Raw genomic sequence first — 21,727 nt, 5'->3', positions numbered from 1 at the left:
TGCATTTATTTTACAGGACATAAAATACTGACACAAAAATTACATATTCATTATTTTCAAATCTATTGATGACTCTGTCTTCTACTACAATGAAAGAAATAATTGTTAATAGTAATAACAAACACATATATTCTTATATTGTTCTAGGCAGGTTAGATTCAGTACAGTTACACCCACAGGGAAGAAAGGCCAGGAGGCTGGAGTCGACCATAAGCCAACAGAAGTGATCTGTGGGACTTGTTACTCTATGAGCGCTCTGGGATCTGCTATGCCACAGGGTGGAGTCTTCCATGACTTGCATATGTAGTTGCAATGATAGCAATTATTTATAAACAAACAAACAAAACTGACCACTTATTGAGCAGCATATTTGCAGGGACTATTCTAAAGACTTTATATACATTTTTTCATTTAATCCTCACAACTCCTGGAGAGTTCATGGTTTCTCCATTTTAAAGAAGAGTGTCTGGTGAATTTAAATGAGAATTCTCAAAGGTGAATTATGAATAGTGGCATATTGAGCTGGATGAGTCTTTACTGTGTCTTGTTTAACTAGATACAGTCTTGTGTAATGGTTAAGAATGTCGGTTCTAAGCCCTAGAGCAAGGTTCCTACCCCAACTCTATTACTTGTAGCTAAAATGACTTTTGCCTTGTTACACTGTCTCTTTGTACCTTAGTTTTCTTATTTTTAATATGTGTATAATAACAATAGCTATGAATAAGGTTGTTTGAAGATTGAATGAGTTAATATTTATAGAATATCTGGCACATAGCATGTACTACATAATGTTTGCTTTGTTACTGTGCTTATTATCTCCTACAAACATTTTATAGAAGCTTTGTTGGGATTTTCATTTAAAAAATTACAGTAAATGTATGCTTTTTTTGTTATTTAGTAATATTTTATACATTTCCTCATATAACATTTATACTTTACTGGTTAAATTAATTACTATGCATTTTTATAATTCTACTGTGAAGTACATTTTTCCAATTCAGTTTCTGGTTTTTGCCATCATAAGGAATAACTATTGGATTTGCATATTGATCCTATATTTAGTCACTTTACTAAATTCTTTTCAAGTTCCATATGGTTTTTAAAGCAAACAACTTTGGAATCATTTTTTTTCATACACCACACCAGCTAGAATCAAATCTACCTGCAAAATATATCCATACAGCATGTAACCATTCTTTACCTCTGCCTCCCCTACCAAACTCCAAACCAACCCATCCCACCTGATTATTCCAAAGCTTTTCCAATCTCTGTTTACCTTGCTACAGGCTGTCCTCATGGGAATATATTATCAACTATGGTCACTTTTCTCTACTACATCTATTACAACATTTATCTTCTTTCATGTCTTACTAAAATAGCTCACGCCCTCCCCCTAAAACACTGAAAATAATGGCAAGAATAGCCAACCCTATCTTTGTTCTAACTTTAACAAGAATGATTTTACTTAATATAAAACCTGCAGTTACATCCTGTTAAATATTTTTACCATAATTTAAAAGTTTTCTGCTAGTCACAATTTACTCAATTTTTATCTAAGTAGTTGATTTTATCATGTTGTTTCAGCATTTGTTAATATATCATAGTTTTTTTTTCTTTTAATATTCTAAAAGGTGATTTCTACATTCATGCTCATATTCATGAACTGAATCCATACTCTATCATGAAGTATTATATCTTTTAATTCACTGGTGGAGTATTTGATTAAATTTTATTTGGGATTTTTGCATTTCCTTCAATTTATGAGTGAACTTTATCTTAATTTGTAATGTTTGATATTGCCATTTGAAAGAAGTGTAATACAGATTTTTTCATTTATTAAACATTATTATTTTTCTAGCTTTTTAATTGATATAAATTGACATTTAATTGATATAAATGCTGTGTAAGTTTAAGGTGTATGTGTTGCTTTGATATACATATATTGCTATGTGATTACCACTGTAGAGTTAGCTAACCTCCTTAATGTCACATAATTCCATTTCTTTTGTGTGGTGAGAACATTTAAGATCCAGTCTCTTAGCAACTTTGAAGTACATAATGCTGTATTGTTAACTGTATGCACATGATTTAGGCTAGCTTACTTTATTATTAATTAGGGAGATCTCTGTCATTTTCAATTGCTTCTATAAAATTGGAAACAAATGTCCCTTTGAAGTCAAATAGAGCTGTCTTATAAACTCCATATTATTGCATCTTTTGTATTGCTAAATGTCTGACAAGTGTTTCCATTTCTTCTAGATTCATTGATTGGTTCACTTTTTATAATTTTTCAGTCAACTTCAATCATTTACTTTTTTAGTAAGTCATCTATTTCATGTAGCTTTTCAAATTTAATTGTCATAAAACATACAAAATTTAAATGCATTTTCATCTATCATTATGTCTTTTTCCTCACTCTCACTATATAAATTCTTGATTCATATTCTCTTTTGCTCCCGCTGTCACTCTCCTTTCTGAGAACAAGCTTTGGTTTTAATTCTAAATTTTAATTTTGTTTTTGAATATAACTCATAGTTTTTGACGTTGTTAGTTTTTATCTTATACTTTCCTTTGTTTTGCTTCATTTTTCTAGCTTATGGATTAATTATGGGTTATATATTTGAAGTATTTTTATTTAGGAATAAGATAATTTTAATCAATTAATTTCATACCATGTGCAACATGACTGTATCTCACAGGTAGAACTCTCATTTTTCATGAGAATTATCCCATCATGTATCATCGTTCAGTCCTCTGAAGTGTGCTTGTTGATTTGACTTACATGTTCCTATATAGGTTTAAACTCTTCTTAAAGAATTTTAGACTCCCTAAAAACAAATATTACCAAATTAATTGAAATAAATATCTGTAAAATTACCAAGTTGACTAATTGGTTTTATGTGAATAACCCTTAATGTTTCCCCAGCTATTGGACAAGACCTTTTGGCCAATTTGCACAAAGACACACAAATTCTCTGCAGTTAAGCATCAAAATAAAGGAAATATAATCATATAGGCATATTAAAAATATAGTACACACCATCACTTAGCACTCAAGAGCATGAGCTCTGGACTTCAACTGTCAAAATTGAACCCTGGGCTGTGCATTTAATTGCTATGTGACCTTAACCAGGTACTTAGCATAGAAAAAAATGTATAAAACATAAAACAGGCACAATAACAGTAACAACTTTTCTCAAAATTTTGGTGAGGATTAAGTAAGCAAAGCTATAAGAAGAAATTAATAAATATTATTATTAAAAAATATTTTCAATGTAAGCTGAAGTATGGATAAACATGTTGGTGTCCAAGTAGGGATTTAAAAGCTGTATTCTGTATATGAGTTATATTGTGCTAAACTGAGGTATGAGCCAATAAGTACTATAGAATAACTGTCATCTTATTAATTTTATTACCTTTCCCAACAAGCTCAGACTCCAGCTGCCACTTGCAGAGCTAGGCCTTTTTAAGATCCACATCTATTTGTTGGCAGGGTTTCCACACTACCGTCAAGTTCGATAATTCATGGGGTAGATTTAATTGACAGGGTTTTACTTAGTATGAACTGGAAACAGCCTGTTTTGCAGGGTTGGTTTATTTTTGTTGAAGGAAGCTGGGTGTCTGACAATTATGTTTACCCGTGAATTTATTTCTTTGGTATACTCCTTACAATTCTTAGGAGTAAGAAAGCCATCCTCATGGCCTCCCAGTTTTTAAATTCCCACATGAGAATGAAAATTTTGTCTACAATACCAGACTTGTTTGTTAAACATAAAAGAACATAAATCCTCCTGGGTCCCCAGGGGTATGTTAGAGAAAGGGAGTGATCATTATAAACCACTTAGCACTGTGCTCTCTGTATCATGTTGCCGTGAGAAAGTGATGTTTGATTGGCTCATAAAATAGGTTTAGCAAATCCTTTAAATGCTGATGTGAGCAATTGTGCATGCTGGAAATTAATACCTGAGAGTGTATTATAAGATTACCATGTCTCCTGAGCAGTCACCTGGGCATGTGCGGATTTCTGCCTTTAAGGATGATTATGTTTTGTGATTTCACTTTTCTGTGTCAAATGGTTTTATCATTTCCCTTTCATTTGGCTAAGGCCTACAGATTTCTTTCGTCATTGTTTTCTCTCTTCATTTTCTTGTTGATGTTTTGAACTCTGTTATGTCAACCATCCAACTTCTGCACTGAATACCATATTCTGCCAATGGCATTCTATCAGAAAAGAGAAAAACTTCAAAAGATAGGGAAGGCGGCTGGATTTAATACATTAGCCTTTTTTTTTAACAACATTCTATATTCTCAAATAAGTTAAAAAGAGAAATGGAATCAAGTGGCAATGTTTTGTTTTGTTTTTCTATTTTGAATCAATAGCACAATAAGGCGTGGGGATACTTTCCAGGTAGATCTTCCCTTGGTCTATTTTACATGATCTTAAATATGATTTAATTTAAAAAATGCTATTTTTATAACTATATCCTTTATCAAGGGGATTTACTGTTTTCATTAAGAGGGAACACTAAGTCTCAGTAAATAATGATATTAATAATTTTCAGTTCCATAGACATCTAAACAATTGTTTGGTATGGCCATAAAATTAATGGTAGAATAATTCGATGACTAATATATGATACTACTTCTGAAAAAAACCTTAAAATGCCTAATTTACTATGAAACAATTAGTAGCATATGTTAAGTTTTACTGTTTTATAAGCAAAGAACAGAGTACTTTTTTAGCTATTCACTTCATTTAACCTTCATGGAATGGAAAACTATGTAGATTTTTAAAGCACTGTGATAAACATATGTGCTCAGACTTGTATGAGCATGTAAGAATTAATAGCCAGTTGTCTACCTGCAAATTCAGAAATTGTTATAAAGATTAGTGTTTTCCATTGTTTTTTTTTGTTTTTTTAAAGATATTATTGGGGAATTGGGGGAGGGGAACAGCATTGGGGAATCAGGGAAGGGGAACAGACAAGTTGCTGTCCTTTGTTCTTTAGTCTAGTTGTGGAGGATGTCGCTTCTCTGGCCCATGTTGGTATTATCATTGTGCTCTTCCCGGCTGAGGCAGTCCTCGCTGGCCATTGGATGACTTCTCACAGCAGCTCACAAAAGTGCATGCCAGCTGTCGGGCAGCCCCCACTGCAGCTGGCGACTCATGGCAGCCTAGCTCCAAGTTGAGCTGTTGTTCACCATCTTAGCTGTAGAGGGCGCAGAGTCACTGGCCCACATGTGGGATCCGAACCCGGGCCCTGCTGCTCAGAGCTGGCATCCCAAGCCAACTCTTAACTAACACACCACTCAGCTGGCCCTTGTTTGCTTTTTTAATAGCAGCAAACTCAGTAGAAAATCTTCATGAAAAAAGTAATAATATACTTGTCACTCTCCTCTTATTCGCAGGACAGTGCTTTTTAGATCAGGATATAAGTTAGATAAGACCAAGTTTAAGGCTTATTTGTTCCTTAATAAATTCTTAACATTTTTAATCCAGGTATTTCCATGTGTACTTAAAAACTCCTTTTAAATTTACTCCAGGAGGATAGGTATGTGAGATGTCAGTTTTAAGTTTGTTTCATGTGATATCATTTTCTCTTAAAATGCTTCTATTAGAAAGATTATACTAGGTATTTTGAAAATGGTGTGAAGAAAAAGTTTGGCACTATGTGTTTTGCCCAACCAGTTTACTGAAAATGACTTCGTTATTGCCAAACCAATGGGAATATTTTGGTTTTCATCTTCTTTGATCTTTCCTGGCACTTGGCACCCTTGACCAGCTCTGCTTCTGGTGGACAGCCTCCGTTTCCTTAGCTCTGTGCCATCACTCACAGTGGTTTCCCTGCTGCTACTTTTCAGGATGTTTTTGTTAAAAGGCCTTTCCTTTCTACCCACATTTGAAATGTTATTGTTTCCTGGCATTCCTCAAGTATGTGATGATTCTGTCTATGTTACTCCCTCATGGAAACCTCCAAGGCTGTGTGTGCCTCATATGCTGCAAGGGAGACAAACTCAGATACCTACATGGGCGAGTCATGTAAATAAATGAGGATCTGGGTATTTTAAAACTATATAGAAAAGAGATATACGGATTGTTTTTTAAAATTGGCAAGAGCATATCCTGTCTAAAGCTATTTCCATTTGGCCCCAGCCATAGTTGGTATGAAGGAATGAAGGTCCAATGTTCACCCTTTCATTCAGCAAACACCGATATAGTGTTTATCATGTGCCTGACACATAGGTGCTAAGGAGAAAGCAGTAAATTAAAAACAGATACATCCTCTCCTTGCATTGACACCAGTTCTGGAGATCTGAGCTCTCATGGAGTCACACTAAGACTAATGATATTTAGTACTACCAGAACATCAAACTAAAAAAAAATGCCTGTAATGCAGATTTTTCTCTGAAATTCCACTTTTTACAATGTTGACTTAAATTTTTTTAAAAGAAACATATTACCTATTAAAACTGTGCTTACCTGTTTGTAACATTTGGCCTACCAAATAACATTTGATTATCTGACTCTGAAAGACCAATGCCTTCTCACCTGCACTGATTTTTTCCAGTTTGATCTCCATCTACTTGTTTGTCTCCCATCCTCTATTCACAGTTGGCCATGCCTGGCCCCTTCTTTCTTGTATTACATCTTATGTATTGTATGCCTCGCTAGAAGGCATTCCCATTTCCCCCCTTTTCACCCCTGGTCAATCAGTACTCATTGACAGCCCACATGTTTCTTTGTAAGCTGACCTTAATCTCACTGTATAGAATTACTCTTACTCTGCCAGTATTCCACAGTATTTCCTACATCCCCTCATTAGAGCACTCACCAAAGTGTTTTATGGACCCTGAGCCCAAAGAAGCTATAGTTTCATCTTTGTATCTGGAGAATCTAGCATAGCACTTTGCACCAAGTCAATGCTTCATAAAAACTTGTAGAATGATTGACCAGGCCTGAAATCTGGCTCTCTGTAAACTAGCCGCAGTGGTAGTCAGATAGGCTCAGAACAAACAAATCTTCTATGAATAGAAGCTTTATTTCACAAGTAAAAATATTGATATAAAAATCACCCTTTGATTTAAAATGGTAGTTATCAACTTCTGTATATCTGAAATAACTACTTAGGTCTATTCTACTCAACTCCTGTACCACCAACCCCACTACTTCCTGGTTCTACCACACACATACACCAAAATTCCTGGATTGGTTATATTGGCTGTCTCATGCATTTGTAATTTATAACCCTGGACTTGTCACATGATACAGCAGAAATAGACTCTCCCCTTTGTATTCAAGTTTTTGTATTTATTGCTTTCAAACTTGCGAGGTTATATTAAAAGGTAGGTGTGGGGTGGGGGCAGAGATGCAGGTTAGAGATGAGGGTCAAACTTTATTGAGTAGCAGCTGTGTGCTAACAATGTTTTAGGTACTGTGTTGTCCTTTTTTCCTTTCTTAAAACATCTTTGTGAGTTAGGGAGCATTATCCTCAATTTAAGGACAAGGAAAATGAGGCTGAGACAGGTGAAGTTACATGCCATGAGAGTTCTGGATGCTTCTTTGGGACCAAGACTTATGAGTATAATTGGTTCATTATATATATTGTCCTTTGTCAACAATTTTTTTCTTCTGTAAATTCAATACAGCACAAAATATATTATTTTTAGTTGTCTGGTATCTACTGAATTTAAACTTATAAAAAAATTGCCAATGGTTTTCAACTTCTCTTGTATCACATTTTGCAATGTCCTTTTTAGTATTTTGAAGTACAATTCATATAAGCAATCATCTAATTATGTGTGCAATCATTTTTAAAATACAGTGGCCTGCATGCTATATAAAGCTGAGATAATGACAAAGTAATTAAATATTAAAAGTAAATAAATGTTAAAATAGTGTATTGAAATACATAAATGCACGTGCACAATTACACTTAAAAATAAAAGGAAGTAGTCAAATATTTGCATCTTTTAAATAGAATCATTGTGATGATGACAGCTATGATTATAGACTAAATAGATACGTTTAATTGTTTTAATTGTGATGCAATTAGTATAAGTAGTGTTCCTGATATGTTTGGTGTTTTTTTTTTTCCAAAATAGTAACTCTTAGTAAAGTTCCAAAGTATTCACTTTCTTCTACTTATTTGATAGTTTAATTTTTGGAAAGTTGGTCTTAAATTGAAACTGCAAACATATCCGTGCTGATATGTGAGACAATTAGGTTCTGGGCGCCAATGAACAATAGCAGAAATGTCACCTACACAAATGCCCAGTGAACTACTTGAAAGGCATGGAGCAAGTTGGGCCTGCTCATTTTCGGGACTTCCCATTGTTGAATATCCATGGACCTTGCCCACTAAATTTGATAGTGCCCTCCTCACCCTCAATCATTGAAATAACCTAAAATGCCTCTACAAAATTTCCAAAGCATTCTCTAAAAGGGTAATATTGCTCTCTTGAGTACTACTGCTCTAAACCTTCCAAACCAAAGTTAACATCTATTAAAAACAATATTTATTTCTTATGTTTAAGAGCCTGTGTGTAGTGCAATGTAAAATAAAAGTATGTAAAAGAACAGATCTCTTTCTTCAGTGACTTAACAGCCTCAGTAAGAAGATGGATCACTTGCATGTATATTGAAACTATGTGTTTATCAAAAAGAGAAAGATGACGGTGAACTGAGAATACCCAGAAAGGTCTCCATGGAGACAGCACAGTACAGAGTGAGATTCGAAGGATGTGTATATAATGAAGTGGTTCTAGAGAAGCTTGCATCACAGATGAGGAAAGGGAGCCAAGGAGCCTGACTAGGGTGAACGAGTTACTGCCCGAAAGTAATGGGCAGCAATAATAACAATTAAGATTGGAGTAAGGCTGTCATGTCCAAATGGAAATTAAATGGAATAATCCATGAATCGAATGTCAGATATGGTTGCTTCATACAAAATAGTTATATTTTGAGATGGCTATTTAGTGAATTTGGAGTTCATTAACAGTAAGAGGGGAAGGCTTAGATTAAAAGACCCATATTTCTCCCCCCCTCCCCCTTCCGTCCCCATGAGGGGGCGGGGGGAAAAAAAAGACACATATTTCTTTAGTAGGGATGCATTTTCAGTGTGTCTTTTTTTTTTTTTTTGAATATCTGGTTACATTTATCTAGTTAAATTTGGTATGAACTCATAGCTGTGATCCATAGACTCGTTGCACCCACCAACATGGAATTTGAATTGCCGAAACCACAGACCGTGGCTTTATGTCTCTCTTCTTTTTGTTTCTCTTTGCAGGTATGATTTTGTAGAAGTTGAGGACCCCAGTGATGGAACTATATTAGGGCGCTGGTGTGGTTCTGGGACTGTGCCAGGAAAACAGATTTCTAAAGGAAATCAAATCAGGATAAGATTTGTATCTGATGAATATTTTCCTTCTGAACCGGGATTCTGCATTCACTACAACATTGTCGTGCCTGTAAGTACCACCTAGAGATCCCCATATAATTAGGTCACTTTTCTGTTTACTCTTACCCCAGCCCAAAAGGAGAATCAGGAAAACCAAAACCAAAAACCTTTCTTTAATTTGATTTTTTTTTTTTTAATAAACGTCACTCTAGTTATCACATATAACTTGAATTTCATCACTGTAGATACCTGGCCATGTTAAATACCTTATCAACATAATGAAATAAAATGTTTTGTGCAACATTTAGAAGATAGTAGCATACCTGTCACCACACAACTTACTGTCTGGTATTTCAGTGTTGATGGGAAATTTCATAGAGTAGATAGAATTTTCTCCTGAAAGAAATAAGAAAATTTGTGTATTTGTTGCTCTTACCATTTAGGGATCCCCATCAAAATTTGGGCTATATAATGTCTTACAGAATTAATTTCAAGTGTGAGTTATATTAAATAATAAATGATGATTTTAGTTTTCTAGCATTTTTGGTGACTCTTTCTTATATGATACACTTGCCTTTGGCTAAATGCTACTCAAACTTTAAAAATGTAAATTTTGAAGCTTACACAGGACTCTAGTGGTTCTTATTTGTAAACTCATATATATATTTGGAGTGAATGCATTGTAGACCTAGAAAGCCAGCACTCTGACATTAATGCGATTTTAATTAAAGCCTGTATTGACTTAGTTCATGCTCTTATGTGATGTTTTCTTTCCTCCCACCATTAAGGTGGCATCATGCTTTTTGTATCTACCCAAAATTTATTTTTCAGATGTGTTTTATACCCATCTAAACATGTACGTATTTATTTTTAGCTTTTTTTGGAGAAAGGTGGATAGAAAATATTACTTCTTTTCAAATCAATATTTTAGTAAAATATACTTTTTAAAAGTAGTTGTCTCAATTTTTCTACTTACCGTAATATTTTTCCTGCTTGAAAAATATGTATGGCCTTTTGTGCCCTCCCCAAATTTTCAAAATTTTGAAGTTCTCACCAGAATTTAAGAAATCTATTTTTTTCTAATTATAATTGTTATTGTATTTTTAGTTGTATCATGATTGCTTATACCCTTTATTTTATGTATTACCTCAAATAATGTATCTATTTGTTGCACGACAATAGAAATATTGAAAACCTTTTTGTATTTTTTATCACATTCTGCTTATAATAGTAATCCAGCAGTACCTATATGAATATGAATGTGTCATCTAGCATAATTTTTAAAAATATGATCAATTCTATCACCATTTAAAATAATATAAAATTTATATCTTTAATGATTTTGACAGGAAATTTAGCAAATCACCTGGCACACCGGGAACACACCATGGTGTGGGCTGTGTGCATTAACATGTAGACTCTTACTGGATATAAAAACGCACTCAGCAAGCTAGCAATTCATGAGTCAAATTAAAAATATGGAATCAATGTTTAACTTTAGAAATTTACACATTATTTAACATACAGCTAAAAAGAAACAATAAAATGCAAGCTGAAGTTTGAAAATGATAATGTATTAATTTAGTAACAGAATCACCTACTGTGTAAAATTGAAGTTGAAAGATAACTCTAAAATATACGCTATAGATTTATATCATGAATCTTGATCAATTTCTTATATAGATTATTTAAGATATCCATATCTCTATACCATTATGAAATACTTTTTAGTACAATAGATTTTCTACCATTTCCTTTGTTAATTTCCAACTTTTCTTAATTTAATCACTCAACTTTTAATTAAATCAATAAAATTTAATAATTTCAGTTAGAAATGAAAAGTGGTAATAGTAGGCAAGGATTTAAAAAAAACACTGTTTATAGGTAATACTTTGATACTATGATCATTTGTTTGAATAAAGCCATTCAGAATCTGTTTAACAAGCTTTCACAGTATCCTGCTTCACAGAACTTATTGCTTCTTGTTGGTGTGTTTGTTTTAAGTCTAAGATGGCCTTGGAAGCCATGGCTACACTTTCGCAAAAGTATAGAGTCCACAATTTCAGTTTGAGTTTTAGCACATATAATGTACTTAAATATTTAAATACAAAGCAATTACAATTTTACTATGAAATGTATAATGGTAGGTCTTGTATCGCAGCAAAGATTTTATTTATCCCAAGCTTGTGACAAAAATAAACTTGAAACTGAGATTTTTGTATTTTAAATGAACTATCCTCTTCCTGTTACATTAATTTAAATACATATCAATAGCAATCTATCATGCTACGGAATAAAACAAAGCTAAAATGTATGTATGCCGACACCAAGGGTTGTCCTTTTCTGATTTTATGACCACATGGGTTACCTGGTGTGTTACCCAAGGAGTTGTGTGGATTGCTAAAATATGTAAAGATAAAAACACAGGAAACTTGCAGTGCTTAGCTCAGTTCTGAGCACAAAACAGGTTCTTAATAAATGCTTGAATGTTGACTTGATCCTACAACTTCTTCACCCCAGCTTAACTAACAAAAGATTCCCTGACTCTTGTATTTTTATCTGTAAGTGTATATCAGACCCATGATCCCCAAGATGCACTAAAGAGCCACAAGTATCTTCTGTAAGTACCACCCTCCTCTTCAGTAAAAGGGCCCTTCCCCCCAGGTTTCACTTGTTACCAGGAGTTCACTGTGACTAAGACCTAAACTGCGTCTGAGAGACTTTAGGTGAACTGTGTATCACTGATTGCATCATTAAGAGTAAATACAGTGCATTTGTAAGTAGTTATTGAAACAGTTTGATAATTTGTAAATATGCACTTTGGTGGGCTAAGAATTGACATTTTTCCAGCATCTATAGAGCTAAGTTTTGCATGGCAACTAAGTTGACTTTTGATGGGCTGTAGAAAGTGGACATGGGCAGAGAAATAGCATAGGAGACCTTGTATTAATGTGCCTTATGCTTAGGAAAACAATAGGCTTTGAGCTGGAAGAAATAAGAGAGCATGACAGTAGGGTCCTCCATTGCCCAGTGAGTGTGACTTGATGATGATTTTAATTTCCCAGATTGCTATCTGAAGTGATTATCACTGTATGAATTTTACAATCTCACAAGCTTTGTTTCTTTTGGGTTTAAATTTACTTTGGAAATTTATCTGCCATTTCTTCACCTGTCCTTTGTCTTGGTTCCATGTAGCCATCTCTTCTTCCATATAGCCACACTCATTCTTATGCACAATAACTGCATGCAGAAATGGCAAGATTTGATAAGTAAGAATTTGACAAGTGACTTTGCTTTTCAGCCTTGCAGAGTGTTTTGAATGATCATTGTGTATTGCTAAATGACATCCCTCCCTCCACACACTCCCCCCAACATTATTGCCAGCAGGGCAGCAATCCATCAACCTTATCTGTGTATCCATGAATGAAAGCCTAAGGGAAGTAAGTTTGCCTTTTGGAGAAGAGACTTAAAAGTTCTTCTGTCATTTGCTCAGGGGCAAGTGCCCCTCCGACCAGCCATCTATCTCTGATACTTTTTTGTTTCTTTCTTTCTTTTTTTCTGCCAAGGATGAACTTCATAATTAGCACACTCAGTTCCCCAGAGGCAATGGTCTCAATGACTACAAACTGATCACTACAAAATAGGACCTTAGGGACCACTGGCCAGGATGGGTTCTTAACTTTGCAATGATGAAAATGATATTAATCACAAGTCCTTAGCAGACTATTAACTTCCTACTTTAAGGTTTATTACTGAGTACCTAGTACAATGCCAGACACATCGCAGCTGTTCATTAATACCTCATAGACACTCAGCCAGTTCCTCTAAGAGTTGTCTAAACCCATGTGGAACTGCAATAAGTTCTCCTTCACTGTATCTTACCTTTGTTGCTATTGCACAATAGTGATGGTTCACAAAGTAGAAAACTGAAGAATCACAACTTCTGGCCCTGATGTATTGGGCTATATTACCAAGAACACATTCTTGCCCTACTTAAAGGATTGAACTATTTTTTGTTTGTTTCTTTGTTCTTTTGTTTCTCTTTTATCTATGTATGTATGCATGTATTTTTGTATGTATGTATTTACTTTTGATGAGTGAAACATCAGCTATCTAAGGTACTTAAAAGAAATTAGTACATATGACATTATAACCATTAATGTGTATAATCATCTTTACCTGCTTTTTATAATTAGCTCAATGAATATTTTGCATCTATTCATGCGTGGAAAAAAAATTGAGTTTAGTCACATTTTGTTTTCTGGGGCAATTATGGAGAAAGTTTATTTTAATATTTCTTATATTTTACAAGTAAGGAAGGTAACTGCTGCCTTCATGAATGGATATTTGAATCCAGTCAACCTTTAAGGCTCTGTGGTTCTGATTACCAAGTATTTTAGCAACAAAGTTTTAACACATTAGTTAAAATTCTCAGAAACAGTTTTTGCCGCACATGTTGCTGTTAAAAATTATGCTCATCTTTGTCAGATGATTTGCTTACTCTTTTTTCTTCAACTAATGAATGAGAGAGCATATAGTTAAAAGATTACTTATTTTGAATAAAGTGATGCAGACCTAATATTGAAAGATTTTTATATATTTTTTACATATAGATATACTTTCCCCTGTAATGCTATGATTTCAGTATCATTTTATTGATCCCCAGGCACCTTAGAATAAGACATAAATAAGATTTATCTTTCAGTTTTACTATTGGGTTGTCGGAAAAGTCATGACGCATTTTTGCAACGAGAAACAGAAAAAATATGTCATGACTTTTCCAACAACCCAATATTTTAAATTGATATTATAAGCTAAGTTTTACTTCAGAAAAAATTTTAGCACAAGATGTTTACATGAAATTACAACTAGTCATCTACAGCTTAAAAAAAGGAGCTATATTTACTACATAAATTTAAAATTTTAGCTTTCTATGCTATTTTCAAGAAGTATTTATGAAAAAAAAATATATAGTTATGCTCCATTAATAAATAATGAAAAAAATAAATCCATGCAAATTGATGGCAAATGATATACATTTAGCTTTTATGATTGTGCATAAGGAGTTAATAATGTCTTTGATTTTTTTTTTCTTCATGCTAAAAGAGAAAAAGAAAAAGGCCTGGTAGATTAGCAGTGAGAGATTGTTTGGGAAGAAATGAAGCAAAACTGAAATAAAACAGTGCAAGCTTGTTTCTGTTTGGAGGCCACACACATTGAGAGCCTAGCGCACATTTCAGATCTCTTAGAAAGAAAAGAAAATTTCTTGTTTAATTTTGGAGTAATTTATAATTGATTATGTATGTTTTACTCTGTGTACTGTAGCATAAGCACCATTATTTAAGAATGTTAAAAAAACCTACAAAGTCTGAAAAAAATAGTATATTTTCTTCTAGTATCAAAGACCTTATAAAAGTTTTATTTAAAAAAAAATACCCTAGCCTTGATGTAAAAAAAAAAAAATTGCATATTTTTGTCAGACAATTACTTCAAAGAACCATACTTATTTTTGAAATTAAACATACAAATCTAAACCTGAATGTTTTAGTGGTTTTATTCTCTATAAATAGAACTATTCTTCTTGACTACAGTATTACTTGTAATATAGATCTTTTGAATGGTTATAAGATTTGAGGATTTTCTCTTTCTCCCTTCAATCTGGTTAACATTTTGAAGGATGATTAAACTACCACTGATTTCTTTTAAAATAGTTTTATCGATTATATTTTTAAAGAGTTTTAACCTAAGCTTTCTGATCAAAATTCATAACATAATATTTTCAACAATTTATTTACTCTCATTTTCCATTTAGTGAATTGGATCAGTTTAAATTGAGAAAAATCGATGTTATAGCTACCATACCGATTGATTCCATATATTTTTATATTTTCTTTATTGCCTGATAAAGGTAGTACTGGGTGATGAATGAACTCCTTTAACTCACAACCATCCAGTGAAATTCTTCTTTTTTTTTTAATTTGCTTCCAAACTTGTTCTATTATTTTTATGATTTTCTTTTCTTTTTTTTGTTTTTTAATATGTATAATCAGTGACACTAGTTTGCATATTTTTGTTGTTAGTAAAATTATTTATATATTTAATCTACAAAGAGATTTAAAGAATAGTATGCAAGTATCATAGCCACTTTAGAATCCCAACTGTGTGTTTTGCTTAATAGTGATTTTGTAAATGACTTATCCAAAGTTAAGTCAGTGCCCAGCCAGTGCACACTGTAGACGGGTGTATGGTTTCTGTGGGGAAGGCTGAGAAGGACACTTGATGCCTGAGGTGCCATTAAGGAATGCATGACTGATTGCCAAAGTAGTTATTAATTATTCAGGATACAGAGAACAAAGCAGCTCAGTGAATATTGAAGTGGGAGGGAGAAAGGAGGAGGGAGGATATTTTTTCCATCCCTTCTAGTGTTTGCCAGTAGGTTATTTCACTGTTAATATCAAGTAAAGAAAAGTCTTAACTGAAGGCCAAATTTGCTTTTATGTACAGGTTAAGAAAAATTCCAGTTAACTCTCATACAAGGCATCAAATTCATTGGTTCACTTTTCTTAGGGGGAAAAAAATAAAAGGTAGCATGTCTGGAATAAAAATACTTAGAGCAATATCGTAACACTAATCCCAAAGGGGCGGGGGAGGGAGGGTGGGAATCAATGTCAGAATGTACTCAACATTTTAGAAAATTATAAAACTTTGTTCTTTAGAAGTAAGTTTGTTGCCATTTAAGCTGATAACAAATTGTACTGCACTGAACTATTATTATACTTAATTGATTTTAACAAGTGAAAATTTAGGTTGAAACCTGTCAAAATAATTTTTTATTTACCTTAAGATAGAATTAAGGGAAAATTTAGTTCTTAGAAATGTTTGCAGTATTTACAGAATGGAAGAGGTATTTCAAGTACTGTATGTCAATACTATAGTTTTAAAGACTTCACATGATTAGATTTTTATTAAATTATATAATGTACTTTTATATTTATGCAGGAAGTCTTAAGATTACATTATTTTATTGCATCATAGAAATTATACAGTCACTGCTGAGACTAAACTTACTTGGCTAAGAGCTGTTTAATATCTCTTTCTACCGAACTTCTACCCATGGACATATTGCTCTCTTTCACATGAAGGTCATGGTCTCTCTCCCATTTTTACTGATCCCTTTTTTTTTTTCATTAATTCCTAGCTAGCTAACAAAGAATTTCACAGATGGTGTGATTTCTAGTTAGAAAGAAAAAGGTAATTGGTCCTATTGCAGGAATGGTAAAAGGCAGACAGACCATTTAAAGTTGATATACAAGGAGGTTATAAATAAGAATTTAGACTAATTGAAAGCTTGAAATTTGAGTCATACTTTACATCTAAAACCACAAAGTTTTAAAAGCTTAGAGTTCATATGGCAACCCAAACCCAATGGAGAGAATTGTTCTCTGGAAGTAAGTTTATTACAATTTAAAATGATAAAATAATATTTTTTTTCATATTCCCACCCATCTTCCTGTTAATTTTTTCAGCATTTATTTGAGAATATTTGACAAGATAGTTTGTTGTGAGAAAAGTCAAAGAAGTACTTGGTATTGCCCTGGGTGTCTAAGAATTTACCTTGTTTGGGAGAAAAAATATACATACTTATATAAACACATTCTATGAGTAAGTGTCAAATAAGTGGTTTGGAAAGATTTTGGGGAATGAAGAGAGGCAATTGTTGAGAGCAGAGAGATGTCATAACACTTTGGTTAAAGGAAAAAACAATCAATCAAACAACAACAACAAAAATCTCTAGGAGTTAGTATAAATTCGATATCAAATACATTATAAAAATCTCTCAAGAGCTTATTAAAAATGCATATTATCAGATGTCAGAGAATATGATTCTCTTGGTCTGGAGTAGTGCCCAGTTATCTGCATTTCATCAAACGTGCTTGGAGATTGTGATACAAAACGTTCTTACAATGAATTTGGGAGGAGAAAATGCTCTAAACTATAAACTGAGCAGGATGCAAAGAGTTTTACTACAAGATGTTGGGGAAATATTTTTCATATTCAAACAAACATGAATATTTTATGGGACAGACTGGAAAGTCTGCATGCATATTTAACAGCTAGCATACCCATGTGTTCTCTATTTTTCAGGGTAGCAAAAAACGTAGGGCTTTCTCATAGAACTGGGTGGATAGATTTCAATTTTTAGTACTTGCCTTTATTGTACAGACTTTTCTAAGCTAGCTATGGAAACCTATCAATTTTGTCAACTGTCAGTATCTGTTACCCATGGAACTAGGATAAATGACAAACTGCCTTCTTTTCTAGTTCAACACTAAGTTTGTCTGATGATTCACCAATGGAATAGGTCCAGCACTGAAGCACAGTTCTAGAGCAGATATTCATTCATTCTGCTGTATGATAAGACACTGTTAATAAAACAAGACAATTCCAGCCATCAAAAAATATTATTTTATTCTCATAATCTTTTTTTATTTAATTTTAATTTTTGTCAGAGTTATAGTTGCACATAGTGTTTAAAAGGCAAATATTTCTTAGAGACTTGTTAAAAAATAGCAGGTGGCCCCACTTTCCCCTGCCCACACTAGTTTCCTGCTCCTTGGAGGCAAGCATTTCCGGTTCTTTTTGTTGATTCTTTGAGAATTGATCTCTATACCTTTGCATAACATGCTTTTGTTGCGACTTCTTGATTCTTCGGTTTTAAGAATTATCTATGAGGGCTGGCCGAGTGGCTCAGTAGGTTAGAGCTTGCTCAAGTGTGCGAGCTCTGAGCAACAGAGTTGCTGGTTCAATGCCTGGCCCGAGCTGAGTTGCTGCTGAGCTGCCAACAGGTGGAAGGATGGCTCAGCTAAAAAAAAAAAAAAAAAAAAAAAAANAAAAAAAAAAAAAAAAAAAAAAGAATTATCTATGGACTTCAGTGACTTCACACTCTGGAAGGTGAGGCTTTCCCTGTCATCCTCCTGCTGTTATCACACACATAGACATTTCCCATCACCTCATCTTCTACTAGATCCTAATTATATCAGGATCCAATTTCACTGTGTACGTTATTGTGGCCGTGTGATCTTTTTTCACGGCTGAGCCATGAAATATACTATGGCTATGTTTCCTCTCCTGCCCTTTTTGTTTTGTGTTTCCTAGAGGTGTGTTGTTTGTTGGTTGGTTGGTTGGTCGGGTGGGTGATTGGTTGGTGTGCTTAGCTTTCTGTATTTGTGCATGTACATGTATTTATCGCTGATTCATCCTCATTCCTCAAATTGTGTGAATCTCGTCTCAATACAGCCGGACATATTAGGCTTTCTAATAATTTCATCTTCCAGGAGAAACCTCTGCTGAAACAACCTGGCCTACTTCAGCTTGGTCTGATTGGCCTTTACACCAGCTGCACAGCTGTCGTCCTTGGGATCTCCCTCTGTCATTATCCTAAGTATTTCCTTTGCCGTTTTCTTTCATTTGATCTCTTGTTTGTATTGTTTGCAGGATTTTTTTGTCTTCCCCTCTCTTTATTTATTTCCTTGTTTGGGCAGGCAGTAAACCCCCCATAAACTCATTCAGAAAAAGGAACATCAGAGATAAAAGTGTTGTGATCTTGTATAACTAAAAGTACTTTTATTTAACCCTGAAACTTCAGTAAATGCTTGGCTAAGTCTAGAATTCTAGGTGAGCACTTCAAGGTTGGCTGGACAGCCTGTGCGTGTGGATGGGTCTTACCGACCATGGCCTTTATTGTATTGTAAGCTGGCCTGCTCAATTTTGAAAACCCCCTGATTTCCTTAATCTCTTTTCTAAGGGCATAATCCAGGCAGTTCTCTCAAATGAAAGATGAGTGGATTAAGACTGAGAGTCTCGGCATTATGTATAAAACTCTACCCCCTCTAGACCCCCATATTCAGAATAATATCACTGCTCTCAACTCACTTGGGTTCCCCAGTCCTTAAATCCTCAGTTTTATTCTGTTCAACAGGGGACAATTCTGAATAGGGGATAAGTCAATCTTCTGCCACATTGGGGAAATAGGTTTGGGATGTCTGACAGCTTCCTAATTTTCAACGAGTCCTGTTTTTACCCCCATTGTCATCCCCATTCCCACAGGTACCTGAGGCCACCAGACCCCAGGGCTTTTGGGTGGCTCTTTCGTGTAAATCAGGCTGCCTCTTGGCTTTGCCCCCTGCTGCACTTCATCAGTTCCACCCAGTCAATGACTACAGATCCACCTGCTTTTCATTTTCCAAAATGTTATCACTCTTGTCTCCTTTCCAACTTTATTTGGCCTTTAAGGACTACGCATTTAAAAGCCATATATATATATAAAATCTTTAGCATCAATCATGTTGGGAAAGAACAGAGCTAAAATCACCATCTTTTTATTTTTTCTTTATTCACATAGCAATGTCCTTATTAAAGGCTAAGTTAATATTTGATTAAAAATATTCAGAAATTCTGCACAATACACTGAGGACATAGTACAGTAGTCCCCTCTGATCCATGTGGGATGCTTTCCAAGACCCTCAGTGGATGTCTGAAACTGTAGGTAACACCAAACCCTACATACGCTATGTATTTTCCTATGCATACATATACATACCTATGATGTAAATAAATAAAACACAGTAAGAGTTTAACAACAATGGTTAATAATAAAACAGAACAATTACAACAATTATTATAATGAAAGTTATGTGATTGTGGTCTCTTTCTATCTCTCAAAATATCAATCATATTGTATTTACAGCATAGACACTGGACACAGGGATAATTCACATCCCAGGCAGGATGACAACAGAGTTTTGTTTGTTTGTTTGTTTGTTTGTTTGTTTGTTTGTTTGTTTCTGATAAAAAGTAAAGTATATTTGCCAATAAATCAATACCAATTTGTCCTCTTTAGATAGCAGTGAACATGAGCAAAATTCTGCCTAGTCCACTCTATGAGTGTACATTTGATGCTTAGGCACTGATGAAAACAGCAGAGCAAAACCAAAACAAAAGAAACAGGTTATTCCCACAAGTAATTATTTTGCACAAATAATAATTTTAGCCCAATGTGAATACAGGAAATATGACTGTTTTATGGATAACAAGTACATTTTCTATCTGCTCCCATTTAGTAACTATATTTGCAAAGTCTAAGTTTATTTCCATTATTAAGATTAGACATGGTTATGATTAGATTTGCCTTCAAAAGAAGTATTCTAGCTCTATTCTTCTAGGTTTCAGGTAAGAATAATGAAATATTAAAATACAATCATTTGCAAAAAATTATGTAGGGTAGTTTGTGGTTCAGTTGTAAAATCATTAAGAGCTACTCAGAATGGCATACAATGTAAAATTTATGAACTGCTTATTTCTGGAGTTTTTTATTTAATGTTTTCAGACCGTGGTTGATCCCAGGTAACCCAAACTACTGAAAGTGAAACCGCTGAAAAGTGGGAACTGGTGTAGGTACCGGGTGCAATGCTCTCTAATTGGCTTTAAATAACAACTTTCCATTATACCCCCAGGCCAGATAAAATAAGCCCCTAGGAAAGTTGCTTTGCATGACTATGCTAATATCATTTCCTTTTTTTTTTTTTTTTTTTTTTTTTTTTAGCTGAGCCATCCTGCTACCTATTGGCAGCTCAGCGGCTGCTCAGCTCGGGCTGGACTCGAACCACCATTGCTCAGAGCTCAAACTCTTGAGCGAGCTCTTAACCAACTGAGCCACTCGGCCGGCCCTATCATTTCCTTTTTTAATGTTAGAGATGTATAGACGGGACTAGATATTGATTAGCTATTAACATATCCTGAACACTCTTTTAGTATCATGTCTAGGAGTATCTACTAGGACACCAACCATGATTCATTCATTATATATGTTAGTTGTAACTAAAGAACTCATCATGCGACTCATACATTTCAGAAAATGCTATCCTCATATAAATGGTCTTCAAATATCCATTTATTTGAATAATGCTGTTAGTGTATTTGAATGCTTTGGACATTAAAACTAGAGCTTTCTAAATTTTACCTATCTCTTTAACTAAGACGACATACTTGTACTGTTATTTAAGATTACTTTGACATCATACGAATCTGATTTTATGTATAATCAAACCATCAATTTGTATATCCTTTCGCAGTCCTAGAACAAAACTAAATGGTAAGTGCAATTAGTGTTATGTACTACTCTGAAGACGTTAATTTTTGAAAGTCAAGTATATTCTAAGCATATTTTAGAAAGGAAGTGCTTAATGATATCAATTTGGAAATGTTGAATCAGGCATAATACAATGAACATAAATTGAAAGAAGCTCTAAACCTGATGGGTGCTTTTATAT

At 34.0% G+C, this 21,727-nt stretch overlaps 1 protein-coding gene across 2 annotated transcripts in view; it reads left to right on the top strand.

Moving 5' to 3' along the window:
* Positions 1-21,727, top strand: part of PDGFC (platelet derived growth factor C) — a 193,908-nt gene that overhangs the window by 133,665 nt on the left and 38,516 nt on the right. For both annotated transcript variants that reach the window (XM_019626465.1, XM_019626464.1), the window contains one exon: positions 9,288-9,468. In XM_019626465.1, coding sequence (XP_019482010.1) covers positions 9,288-9,468 — 181 coding nt within the window. The remainder of the gene's footprint in view (positions 1-9,287; positions 9,469-21,727) is intronic.

The sequence above is a fragment of the Hipposideros armiger genome, unplaced genomic scaffold (assembly GCF_001890085.2).
Source record: "Hipposideros armiger isolate ML-2016 unplaced genomic scaffold, ASM189008v1 scaffold_679, whole genome shotgun sequence".
Classification (NCBI taxonomy): Eukaryota; Metazoa; Chordata; class Mammalia; order Chiroptera; family Hipposideridae; genus Hipposideros; species Hipposideros armiger.
Note: the sequence above shows the minus strand (reverse complement) of the source record. Positions and strands in the feature narration are given on the sequence as shown.